The 13,498-nt window shown below is 37.4% G+C and overlaps 1 protein-coding gene across 14 annotated transcripts in view; it reads right to left on the bottom strand.

Annotated features, from left to right (window-relative positions):
* Positions 1-13,498, bottom strand: part of PPFIBP2 (PPFIB scaffold protein 2) — a 134,979-nt gene that overhangs the window by 2,804 nt on the left and 118,677 nt on the right. For 12 of the 14 annotated variants that reach the window (XM_088145880.1, XM_088145882.1, XM_088145883.1 and 9 more), the window contains 10 exons: positions 12,798-12,933; positions 12,334-12,462; positions 11,303-11,453; positions 10,041-10,152; positions 9,522-9,610; positions 8,462-8,584; positions 7,938-8,063; positions 5,366-5,554; positions 3,020-3,193; positions 190-255 (listed from right to left, as the gene is read on the bottom strand). In XM_088145880.1, the coding sequence (XP_088002006.1) occupies positions 190-255; positions 3,020-3,193; positions 5,366-5,554; positions 7,938-8,063; positions 8,462-8,584; positions 9,522-9,610; positions 10,041-10,152; positions 11,303-11,453; positions 12,334-12,462; positions 12,798-12,933 (1,295 nt within the window). Of the gene's footprint in view, positions 1-189; positions 256-280; positions 3,194-5,365; positions 5,555-7,937; positions 8,064-8,461; positions 8,585-9,521; positions 9,611-10,040; positions 10,153-11,302; positions 11,454-12,333; positions 12,463-12,797; positions 12,934-13,498 lie in introns of those variants that run through there. The other 2 variants (XM_088145884.1, XM_088145887.1) reach the window with 2 other exon arrangements.

Below are 13,498 nucleotides of genomic sequence, written 5' to 3'. Positions count from 1 at the left end.
CTGAAACTAACACGGAATTCTCTTTCATTGACTGCAGTGAAAAGAGAAAAAATAAAAATAAAGGAGCTTGATAGATCTAAAGAGTTCCCTCCCCCCTTGCACGTGAATGATGGTTAATATTATATAAACCTGGCTAATTAATAATGATCAATAACAGAAACTTTACAGCCCTATTGAATTCATACATACCGTGAGGTTGTTTATTCCTCGAGAGAGCTCCCCTATTTGCATTACTGTTCCTTCTGAATGGTCCATCTGCAAAATCATTTCAGCAACCAGATGAAATCAAAGCAGCCATCCAATCTTACTCAAATCTGCATGCACAAGTTTTAGGGTAGCTTAACCATTCCACATATATGACACATGCCTCTGTCTGCAGGAAACTGAAGTTGAATTTCATAGCTCCCGCCCCCGAAATATTTTCATGTTGCACATTATCCATAACCATAGATCTGACACCACTGCATTTAACATACAGTTAGTAAGTTAGTGGGACCAAAAATGAAAAGTGAATTCATTGCACAATTTTTTTAAAAAAAAAGTTGTATGTGTGATACTGTATTTTTAAATAAAAAGAATGCAACAGAGCTGTTTCCACCAATCCAAAAAGCGTTTCTTGATCACATGCGCAGTTTCAAATGCTTGTCATGCTATTTTAATAACTCAAACATTCATGTTCATTGTTTAACATGTAAGATATCCATTAATGTGCTCAATGCTTCATTATTCTAAAATATATACTTATTTCACCAACAGTTTTTCATCTGGCTCCATCATTTAGTGATGAAAATTATCACTGTGTAACAGAGAAAGTAAGAATATGTCGATTGTTCTCTTAACCCCACCCCTGATGTCCATTGTAAGGCCTGGATTTCTGCATTCAGAGAAATTGATGGTGATGGCAGTTTGTTTCTTAAACTGATTAGGGTGCCTGTATTGTTTAGATCCCTGGAAGATTAGGGGCTTAAATACAACTATTACAGCTAATTCTTGTGGTCTATTTTGGGTAGTGCTTTTCAAACTCTCCCTTCCCCTTGCAAATTTTAGAAATTAGAAACTGACATTTATCAACTAGCCTTACTCGGGTGTGTGGCTTTTACCTAAGCCAGTTTTCTTATCTACCCATTCAAGATAGCCTGGGTTTTATTTTGGTGCGCACTTTTCTCTAACAATATGCTGTATAAATCAGCCTTAAGTGACACCCAAATAGGCATACTAGCAAATAATACAATTGACTGCATGTGTTTAAGGATTCTTTCAGCCACAAGGGCTAGTACCTGGGGCAGCTCCCTGACTATGTAAGAGCAGAGTTTTCCTCCCATTTAAATAAACATTTTTTGCAGACAAGACAGCTTCATCTCTGTATTGCTTTCTCTGAAAAAAAAAAGTAGTTGGCAAACTTATGTACTTGTTAATACGATTCTAAGATAGTCCATGGATGTTACTTAGCTTTATATACAGTACTTGCCAAGCCAATGCACAGGGATATTCAACTAAATTTTGATGTCTTGCTTTAAATCAGTGTTCTGGATGAGGAATTCTGGGAGTTGAAGTCCACACATCTTAAAGTTGCCAAGTTTGAGAAACACGGCTTTAAATGAATCAGGACAGAACAGATTTGTCTTCAAGCAATGCAGTTCCATGGTTTCCAATCACTAACCATCACTGCTTGAGGTGGGCAGTGGAATAGCATACAACTCCAAACTGCAAGCTGTCAGGGATCATAATATTTAAAAGATGCAAATTCCAAGTTTAATTTTCATTTATTTTATGGTATTGCATGTATGCACAGCTGAGAAGCTTTCCTGTACATGATTGATTCTTGTAAACTGGACAGATCTTTTATCCCCACTAGCATGGCTCTGTTGTTTTCAGAATTTGAAATGGAAAAGAGGCTGAGGACAACAGTTAGGAGGCTAAGAAAATGTGAGGGAGAATCTATACTTTATTAGTATTTAATTTCAAGAAGCTCCAGGAGTTTGACTGAAAGCTGTGTTTTAAAAATAAACAAAATGTTAAAGCAGTTCTGATTGTATACAAATCAAACACATAATGAACAAATTACATGCTTTAAATAAAATGGAAAAGCAATTATATTTTAAATGAGAGAAAAATGGAACATGTTAGAGGTAGTAAATCATGCATATGAAAAAAAACCTTTTGCAATTAATCTTGTGATATTACCATAATTTTTCTGATCAGTTTTATTTGGAAATCAGAATAAATGGAAGTTTGCCTTGCTATCTTACACCTTGCAGGAAACTCTAAGTTCTCCATTTTTCAGGTTTTTAAAAATTACTTTACACATGTTTCTATCCAGTATTCCTTGGGAAAGCAATTTATAAAATCAGTCTAAGTAACATTTTAAAGCATAATTCAATCACGAAGAGAATAATCACAACAAAAACAATTAGACATTTTCCCAAGTAAATATTTTTATTGCTTTCTTGATGAAATTGTATTCTCAGACTTTTTTTTAAAAAAAAGATCATTAGGCCTATATTTTTAATGTTCTATCATATGCATTCACTATGGTGCAGACACTGCACAATTAAAAGAGCATATTTTAATAAAAATATACAATCCAGCTATGTTGTCAAGAATAAAATAGGTCATCCTTACCACTGTGAACATGAAAAAGCTAATAAAAAATTTTAAAAATTATCGCTGGGCATTATAAATGAAATATAAAGAACTCTGTCCTGCAGCAGCAGCGCAGAGAGCACCCATGCTGAATTATAGCTTTTAGGTGCCTTGAATGTCAGCTACACCCGCTGTGTAAAGCTTTTTCTTTTCCTGAAAAAGGGCTTGAGAAGATGAGTAGGATGAAACAGTTGCAAATGGGGGAAAAAAAATTCCAAATGATATTTTAAAGATTCTTCAAGCTTCATCCCAATACATTCATTAAAGACATGCAGATGTATTATGTATTTTAGTTAAATTATAAGAAATGGTTATCTGTAAGTTCCAGAATGCATCAAGAGGATGAAAGGTGAGTGTATCAGTCCACCTGGCCCACCTGATCCAGTTTGTCTAATTCTTTGTCAGGGAGTGCATTATGCACTTTGTATGCACCGTAGCTCTTCTGAGTACCATTCGTTGTACTTGTATCCATAGGGCAAATATAATCTGTAGATTCATCAAACTTCTTTTTTCTTAAGTTTCCAAAATGTGAAAATCCAAGTTTCTTTGGCTATCAAGAATGAAGGGTAGGTGGGGTGGAGAGACAGAAAACATTGTCAGAAAATCACAACAGAGGAAGTACAGAAAACACTGATAGTTAAAAATGACCTTTGCTAAATACTAATACCTTTCATGGACTTTACAAGATTAATTTGAACATTTTCATTGATTTTCTCAAGTTCCTGTAGGAAATTGAACCAATGCATTAAAAGGAAAGTGGAGGATTTTGTCTTCACATTTATGCTGAAGAGAATGGTTAGTAATGGACTCACTGACATCATTTCTTTGGACTCCATATAGGAGTCTTTATAAATCAGAGCATAACTGATTACCATTTTAGCAAGAAGTGTTAACGTATCCTTTAAAAGGAAGGAAAGATGATAGTTCAACAAAGTCCTAAAACAATTTATTCTGTTCTTCCAAGGCCACAATGTTTGCAATCCTAATATAGAATTCCAGGACTCATTAGACGAAGAATCAAAATTCTGGAATACGCCTCAGAGGTTATCTAGCCCAACTTCCTGTTAAAGGCAGATTCTCCAATGCAAGATACAACTACAACATCACTAAGTCAGGTGACTATCCATCCCTGGTTGATAGCAGGAAGACAGGCGTGACAGAAGCCAGGCAAGTCTTGGGTGGATGGAGAGACGTGAGACTAAAGTTTGTGCTGGCGTGACAGAAGCCAGGCAAGTCTTGGGTGGATGGAGAGACTGAGACTAAAGTTTGTGCTGCTGCCATCATGTTCCTATTCAACCTTCTAGGTACATTAAACTTAAGATACTTAAGGGCATACCTTTAAGTGCAATAATTCACCTACAGAAGAAAAACACATCCCAGCTGCAGAATGTGTGATATGCAAAATAGCAGCATAATATAAATGCCTCTTTAAAACAAGCAAACTACTGCACTCATTGCAGAGACACACACATGAAGGTTCGTGCATCTTACGGAGCCCCTTTCTTTCACTCCTGCTCCCAAATATCAGACCTCTCAAGCTGTACAAAACAAGATGGCAACAATCCCATGATTTTTTTTAAAAAAAACAAGCTTTAAAAAATCTGCAGAAGCATTGTTTCAGAAAAAAACATCACTGCAAGTGTACTGCACCATAAGGAATCATGATTAACATTCCATTCAACCTGACATTTCAACGGAAGACTGCAGTGCAATCCTATGCATGTTTATTTAGAAGTCAAGCCAATATCCACTTAGAAGTCTGGTAGCACCTTTTCTGCCTAACTAATTTAATTAAAAGGCATAAGCTTTCATGAGCTGCAACTCACCTCCCCAGCTCACAAAAGTTTATGCCTTTTAATTAGTTAGAAAAGCTGCTACCAGATTCCTGACTTTTTTCCACCATAGACTAACATGGCTCTCCTCCCATACGTCCACTTAGAAATAAACCCTACTACCCCCTCCCCCATTTTTGGGGGGGTGCCTTTGAATTGGCCTTGATACAAGTCCCTGCAGTTTTCTTTTTCTTGGCAATATTTTAGAATCCATTTGCCCTTGCCTCCTTCTTCCTAGGGCTGAGAGGGTGTAACTGGCTCAGTCACCCAGCTGGCTTCTATACCTTAAAGGAGGAGTGGAATTCAGGTTTCCCGTTCCTAGCCCAGCATCTTAACTAGGAGATCAGACTTCCTCTCAACTTTAACTTAAAATACTGTTTGCAAAATGAATGTAAGTAAGATACAATCTTGCCCTCAAGTCAGCAGGAAGATGTTTGCACCATTATGCCCTGGCTGGAAGCTATGCCTTTCTATCTCATGGATAATTTTAAGTACAGTATTTCAGTTACAGAAGAAAAGCCTGCAATAACCTCCAAATGCAGATGCTGTCACTAGAACCTCAAAACGGTTTAATAATTAGAGCAGATATTTTTCACTGGGGATTCTAAACTGGAATCATCATCCTCACTTAGCCAGATTTCCCAGAATTCTTTGGGATAAGTCACGAAAATGATTGACACGTGTTCTTAGTGTACAAAGAGCCTCAGTTTTTAAATAACACGCCAGTTATAATGAATCTTATTCATCGATTTAGAAATAAGTCCTACTGACCTGGCTCTCAATGAAACTCACTCTCAAGTGGATATAAGACTGCTGCCTAAGAGATTACTGACAGCTAGGAGGAACTCAAGCAGGATTTCTAAAGTTTGTATTATTTCTCTGTAGCCTACCCGGACTTTTGCAGTGGTAGTGAGAGCTGTATAAGCTGTAGATTCCATGATTTCCCTTTTATCTTGCTGAGCCTCTGGCCCAATGAGCACATTGAAGTTTGTGGTTAAGTGGCGTCTTAGCAGCGTCTTTTGAGGCGGAATGTTGAGGAGCATCGCCAGAGTATCTCCATTGAAACGGGGCTCCAAGATCTGTGGGGGAAACAAAGAACACGTGTGCTGCTTTAAATGTGGTCTCTAAGCAGCAAGGTATTCAAAGGCTATTCTGAGGGTAGCATGTTTTCATTGTTCTCTGCATATGCAGGATGTGTTACAGTATCACAGAGTCAGGAAGCAGCAGCACTTCATGTGTTAGCCATTATAATCTTGTTCCAGCAACTGTATAAAATTAACAGGAAAAATAAATTTTAAAAATGCCATTTTCAGCAGCACTTCTTTGGGATGTCAAACAAAAACATCTGTTTGGGATAGTTACAGGCACAGCTATGCATAAAGCTTGCAGTGCCGGATCTACAGGGTTAGTATACTCTTACATTTCCATAGGATCACATCTCTTAGCACTAGCAATAATGACGTGGATCCTGGAGTTGTTCTTCTGTGAATAGAAGGGATTTTGATTCAGCAGAATCTCCCAGCAGTGAGAACTTTGGGGAGCAGAGTTTTGCTCAAGGAAGCTAGGATCTAAGCCAATATGTTTAGAAAGGAGTATTGGTGTGTATGGTACTTTACAAAGAGATTAATTGCTCAATGGATTTTATAGTCTAATGATGAAAAGCAGCACAAGAGAAAGAAAGAACAGAAAAGTGTAAGAAGAGATGAATAGAATTTAGTAGGACTATATATACTTAATCGGGGACGTGGTGGCGCAGCGGCTTAATGACGCTGAAAGTTGCCGGCCAGAAATGGTCGACGCTTCAGTGGTTCGAGTCCAACCTTCGCGTTAGTAGGGTGAGCTCCTGTTTCCTCCCCAGTTCCTGTCAACCCAACAGTTCGAAAACTCACGTGAGTAGATAAATGGGTACTCTCACTCTGGTGGGAGGAAAAATGCTGGTGGCACCTTGCAAAAGGAGTCGGGAGCAATTGCTGGTAAGCGCAAAAAACCGCGCGCACCCGAAAGGGGCGCGAAGCAACGGAAACCCCGCCTCCTGCGCTCGCCAGCTGGGCTCTGCTCTAGGAAGGAGGCACTGGCAAACCACTTCCGAAACACCTTGCCTTGAAAACTGCAAAGGACTCGTCCAAAAGCAGTCACTGCAGAGTCAGTAACGACTGAGCGCAGATTAAAACACACACACACACACACACACACACACACACACACTGGTACCTCGGGTTACGAACGCCTCTGTTAACGAACTTTTCGGGTTATGACCAGCTCCGGCCGCAAAAATTTACCTCGGTTTGCGAACTCTGCCTCGGGGTACGAACAGGATATGCGGCCATTTTCCCTCCCGTGACACGGTCCACGGCCATTTTCCGCCCGACACGTGGTCCGCGGCCATTTTTCCGCCCCTGACACGTGGTCCGCGGCCATTTTCCCACCCCTGACACGTGGTCTGCGGCCATTTTCCGCCCGACACATGGTCCGCAGCCATTTTCCGCCCCTGACATGTGGTCTGCGGCCATTTTTCCGCCCCTGACACGTGGTCCGCGGCCATTTTCTGCCCGACACGTGGTCGTAGGGAGGGGGACTCTCCCTCCAAGCAATAGCCGCCTCCCTGTCCTCCACGCCAGAACGGATTAACGGTAATTACATTGAACCTTATGGGGAAATTTCCTTCGGGTTGCAACCAATTCGGGGTGCGACCAGAGTCACGGAACAAATTAAATTCGTAACCCGAGGTTCCACTGTATGTATGTATGTATGTATGTGTGTATGTATGTGTATATACACACACACACACACACACACACACACACACACATAAATGCACACACTGTCTACATTAATAGTGATTGAGCATCTGATTTCTGATCTTTAGAGGCACAAAGGAAGAGATAGATTGTAGAAAAGGATGTGAAAGAAGAGGAGGATTATATTCACGATATAACTGTTATGAAATGTATACATTTCTTCGGCTAATGTGAGCTTGCTTAAAATAACATAAACGATAACTGATGTCAAGAACACAATTGTTTTAATAAACATTTGTTACTGTCCATCTTCAGTCTAAGCCACCTGAGTTTTGCACTGTTGTTAAGAATGATTCATGTTGAAAGATAATTTGTTCTCCCTTGTCTGGGATAGTTTACATTCATTAAAAGACTCAGCCAACACTTTATCAATTGCTGATTTGAAAGTAGTTTCTGCTCTCTAATTTCCTTCACATATTAAGTGCTAATGATTTGGGTACTAGTTTATAACACAAGATCTTTTATAAAATATAAGTTCAATATTGCCAATTTTATTTTGCATTAAAAACTCAAGGAAAAAATCCCATTGTAATAAACTGACTTTCCTTTTCTTCAATCAACAAAATTGACACAAACATTAAAAACTGGAAGCTGCTGTGTTGATAAATGTCCTGTAAATATTAATGTATGAAACACAAAGGGAAGTCAAGCTCTTTTTTCTTACAATGAGTCCACCATGAACGCCACTTCCTCGAAGGTTTGGTGCATATTCTGCCAGATCTACTGATCTGAGCCATTCCATCACTCTATGATTGGACCACTGAACTACTTCTGATGGTGAAATGTTATTCTGCGTTGTGGGGAAAAAAAAAGTATGGTAAATACAGTAAACATGCAAAAATGACTAGTCCACCTAGAAGCTGCTAATAAAATAATTCCTTCTAAATAATCAGTAATTCTTCCTTAATCTGTTATGTAGTTTTTACTCAGATTTCTTTTCCCACTTTGTCGAACAATGTAAATATCCATTTGCAATTCAGTCTGCAAGGAAAATGTAGGCCAGAGACCATCTTGTGGGTGGAACTACGTGTAACTATCGACATGCCATGAGTGTTCCTCTGAGCAGAACCAACGGACAAGTAGGGATTAACTAGAGAGTCTGCCCAGGAACAAAAAGGCTGACTTTTCCCATTAATGGATATATGAGCACTAAGTCTAAGAAGCAAAAATCAGTGATTTTTATCTCACCTCATCTGCTGGTCTTCTGCGTAAGCAGTGTGGGTTGAAATTGTTCAAGTGTAGCACCTGAATGGCACATTTAATGCTGAGGTGATGCAGCTGGCTTGTAACTTTGAGGAAGAGGAGGTCATTCTGCAAAGGAAAACTTTGTTTAACGGAAGAAAACTGGAGACCCAATCCACTTAGAATTTTAAGAAACCAAAACAGCACAAGTTTTCTTTTTTTCTATTGGAGCCTGTATGGACCAGCTTTGTGATTCCCATTACAGTTGTCAGAGCCCATGAAGGGAAACACTGCGTCTTGTTCTATAACCATAGGTTCTTCCTTGTATGTGGTTTATAAAGGACTGAGAAGGTCCTCAGTTTAAACAAGGTGGAATGCCGCCTTATGCAACCAATTAGCAGGACATCCCCCTCCATTTTATGTTGTGCTGGGGTTCTGAAGTTGACTATTTCTTCCGATTGCTGTACACTGCAGCTCTGGACAAATGCATGCAAAATCTGCCCATTTCCTGTCCTGTTTACCCCTTTGCATTATGATGCCGAGGGTTAAATTATGTACGTACACACATTATGTATACATAGTATGCTATTTAGATCAAGCTACAATTTAATACAGGAATAATAATTTTTATTGGGATTGAGTTGTGGTGCAGGATGGGATTTACCCCTTTTCCTGACATGATCTTAACAAAAATCATTCTCTTCTTTCAAGCTAGAGCAGCAATTAGTTTTTGTTAAAAAAAAAAAAAAAGGAGTCTCCCATTGTCACATTTACTATGAATGTCTAGAAATGGTCTGAGTTAGCTTCCTGCCCACTCAACGTGTCCGGAAAGTTAAATATTGACAACAGATTGCCAGGATCAGTATCAAAACAATTATTTAGACATTTAAAAGATATTCTTACTTTAGTATAAAAACAATTTGGGAATACAACTTCTAAATATGGTTTTGGAAGAAATGAATGCAGGGATAAAATTATTCTCTTCTATTCCTCGCCACACATTTGAGTGAAAGAAAGGGATTTTTCTAGTCCCAGATTTTGAAAGTAAGGATTTTAGCTAACTTACCACAGTTAGATATTGCAGCATTCTGCCATCAACTCGTGATTCGTGGAACTGATCTTTATACTGAGGTAAACCAATATCATCAAGCCATCCTGTGGAATACACATAAAAATATTTTACTGTGTAATAAAAAACAATTCACTTAAAATTTAGTCTTTTGAGAACAATATATTCCTCATATAACTTCTTATTCTCAGGAGAACAATATTATTTCCATCTCCATTATATGTGTCCATTCTACATGTTTTTTTTTTCAGCAAAAAAGTTTTCTTTTTAAGAAAACTTCCATCTAATTTCATAGGTTATACAAAACTATATAATGCTCAGAAATATGTCAAGGAAATAAAACTGAGAAAATGAAAGTAAAACTCTGTATCTCTGTAATATTTCTAGAGATGAAATTAGTGTTAGTTTTTTTTCTCCTTCATCCCTAAAACTCAAATACATATACATTTCTAAATGATAAAGTGGGCTAGAAAAGTCATCAATCTGTTTTTCATTTTTGCCACTTCAAATACTTACGTGTGACCCAGATATGATCTAACTGCGCAGACTTTTCATCTTGTTTTGTATTTATAGCTTTGACTGCCAAAACCAATTTCTTCCTGTGTAAAGGATGCTTAATTCCTAATTCCTGTAAAGGGAAGCAATAATGATGATTAAAACAATACCTGTTCACACATCTTCCAATAGATCACAAATATTTTGAAATTCTTGAAGAAAAGATGCTATGCTAAATTGGAAATTGGGAATTTCCAAAGAAATATTAATGCATTAATGTTTAAACCTCAGAGATATCTAAATTATTGTCTGCAAATGCAGGAAGTGGAAGTACTAAAAAGAGCTGCTCTGTTGAATAACTGAATAACAAACACTTATCTATTTATATACTCCACTTTTAAGCTCAAAATATGCAGAAAAAAATACATGTGAAAAAGGGTTGTACAAAAGTGTATACAACTGTAGAGAAAAGTGAAAGAAACTGATTTTACTCTTTGAAAATCCTTATAAAAAGTGAACACACTAGGAAAAGTGCATACAAAAATATGCATATATTCTTTCTCTACTGAATAATTTGCACTGTCTTCTAGTTTGTTTTCAGTTTTGATCTATGAAAATTCTGGCAAATCAACCCTGAACAATTCTTTCAATTCCTCCACTTTATGATGGCAACCAACTTTATAAACTCTGCCTTCAAAGATGCATTTAGCATCTGCGTTACAGAATTAAACCTAGTCAACTTATTAACTAGAGTTGAATTAACAATGCCTGCTATTGGATTTACAAGTCCTGTTATTTGGTTTGTATTAATACCTGTTTTAGGAATGCCCATGAATCATCGCTATAGGGTGCCTTTGAAAATCTTTTATTAAATGTAGAGTGAATCTTTAAAATAAAATAAAAGCAGTCAAAACAATCTAAAACACTCCCTTGAGTCAGATATGCAGCATTTAGACATGATTTATTCTGTCCCTCCACTAAACTTCCAGTATAATCTCTAAAAGTGATTAGAAGACAGTTTTTCCTTCTCCAAAGAGCAAGAATCTTATGTAATCGATCTGACAATTGCCATTCATTTTTCCTGCTAAGACCTCTGCTTTAATCTTTCAAGGAGATAATCCAATCTTTGATGGGGGAGATACTGCTGCAGCCAGATCAAGTATCACCAGGGGCTAATGATTTATTTTATACTTTCAAAATTACATATACCACCTGAATGCACCAGCAAAAAGGAAAAAAAAAAAGAATTCTTAATGGAGCTTCTAACATTCTAGAAGTTTTACCTTTTCCATATCCTGTGGCGTTGCTGTCAGAAGTGTATGGCCAGATGTTACCCATTGTCGTGCAAAAATGACATACTGACCAAGGCCAAAGTCCTCAAGCCAGTTGCAAACGCGTTCAGTGCCCCATTGAGCAAATGGGGCATTATGATCACTAAGAACCACAATTAAGGATAAGAGATTTACATTAGCATATCATCATCAACCACCTGCAGTCCATAACTGAGACTAAGGTGAAAGATAAATTGAAAAAATAAATATATATCAGTTTGCCAACTATCAGTCAGTTCAGATTAAGATCAGAATCATTTAATCCCAGGATTATTTTCACATACTGGGAAGGTTATATTCAGAAAAAACTTGAGCACAGAGATATCCCACTTGTTATTTTCAAAGAACTTCCAGTGTATCTTTGCTTCCTTGCAGTTGCTTTTTATTCGCAAGAACAGGGAAATACGCCATGCATCAGTTGCCTCTGAATATTAATAAAACTGAATTATTAGTTTCTTAAACATATATAGATGAACTAGCCATTTAATATGACCAAAATGGAAGCCCAATAGCTTCAGCATGACACATAGGCTGGATAGGTATAGCAGCTATTGCATTTCATACTAGTCCCATTGCAAATGCAAGTGAATTTGTTCTTTGGTCATTTGCTGTGACTCAGCTAGGAACCAACCAAAGTCCATTTTGAAATAGTTAATGGGAAGTAGCCTGAGCAAAGAAGCAAAATGTATTCCTGTTCTGGAAACTGCTACCAAATGTAACTGAGAAAAAAAAAAAAGATTCCCACCCAACAGTGGACCTTTGTAAATAACAGTTACAACTGATGAAGGTTCCCAAACAGTTGACTGTATCCTGTGCAATTGCAAATATACATTTACCAGTTTGGTCCTAAGAGGAGAAATCATGGTTTGAAAATCTCTACATAATGGTAAAACAATGCTTTTTACTACATAGTGAATTTAGTCAAGAGACTAAATACTCAAGCAAATATTTAGCCACAGAAACAGTAAATAGCCATCCTCTACCTCTTTTGTCCCTTGGTGTCCTTTGACCGAGACAATCGAGGTCCAGCTGTTGCACGGAGGCCACCTCTTCGAAATTCAACCAAGCCCAGATCATCTCCAGGGAAATTTCCAGATTGAGTCCGACGTATTCTTTTAGGAGATATTAAAAATGATAAGTCATCAGATATTCAAATGCAGGAAGCAACTTTTACATACAAATGCCGGAATTTTTAATATCAGGAACCCTGTAATTTCTAATGTTTCTTCAGGTGGATTAATTAATTAATTTATTATATTGCTTGTGCTTTCTGGATTTTCCTTTTACATTTTTATTATGTGATTTTATTGATTACTACTGTTACTGTAGATGATGTATGCTACCTTGAGTCATATGCTTAGGGCAGTTGTATAAACTGATTAAAAAATTAAGAATACCGAAATAAATAAATGAGACAGAGAAAGTAGAAAAAATAAAGCACACTTACTTTCCCCATATTTTCTTTATTCCTTTTGGACTTCTTTTATTGTCTGGAGATAATGGAGACTGTGCACCTGAATCGGTTCCAGATGACAAGGGCGAAAGTTCCTCTGAAGTTGTGTTGTTCATACTATCAGGAGCCCCTGTGAAGTACAAAGGTTGTCTATGAAACTTGGTTCCCCCAGAGTATAAATCACTCAAAGCTGTTCAAATATATTGGCTGACATTGCAGAAATAAAAGTCTGTGCATCCTCTCAAGTGTATAAACTGGTTTTCAATGGGCAGAAAAAAGTAATTGTACATAACTTATAACCTTGGAAGAGCTAGCTGAAGACTTCACTGATCATATAAAATGAGCAGGTGTCCCACGATGGATATTGGTAATTATAACCTGATTTATAACATGGATGCAGAACACATTTTTCAAATGGACAGAATTTTTAATGGCATGGAATAGCCGAAATATTTTTTCCATAAATTATGTTTTGCATGGTTTAATGGCAAAAATAAGATGCATTTTAAATGTCTTCTCCCTAATATATGTGTCTTCTTTTGAAGAATTAAAATACAGATTTCAAGTATGTCCAGCATCCATTAGAAACCACAGAACCATTAGCGTTGGTTCTCTAAACCTAATCTTGTATTATTAGGATCTTATGTGGCTTTCACTTGCCCGGATCAGAAATCACAATTCAAAAGTCAACTCTC

This window comes from Python bivittatus, unplaced genomic scaffold (genome assembly GCF_059951505.1).
Source record: "Python bivittatus isolate LINGU-HERP-01145 unplaced genomic scaffold, Pbiv_v1 ctg000480_np1212, whole genome shotgun sequence".
NCBI classification, from domain to species: domain Eukaryota; kingdom Metazoa; phylum Chordata; class Lepidosauria; order Squamata; family Pythonidae; genus Python; species Python bivittatus.
Note: the sequence above shows the minus strand (reverse complement) of the source record. Positions and strands in the feature narration are given on the sequence as shown.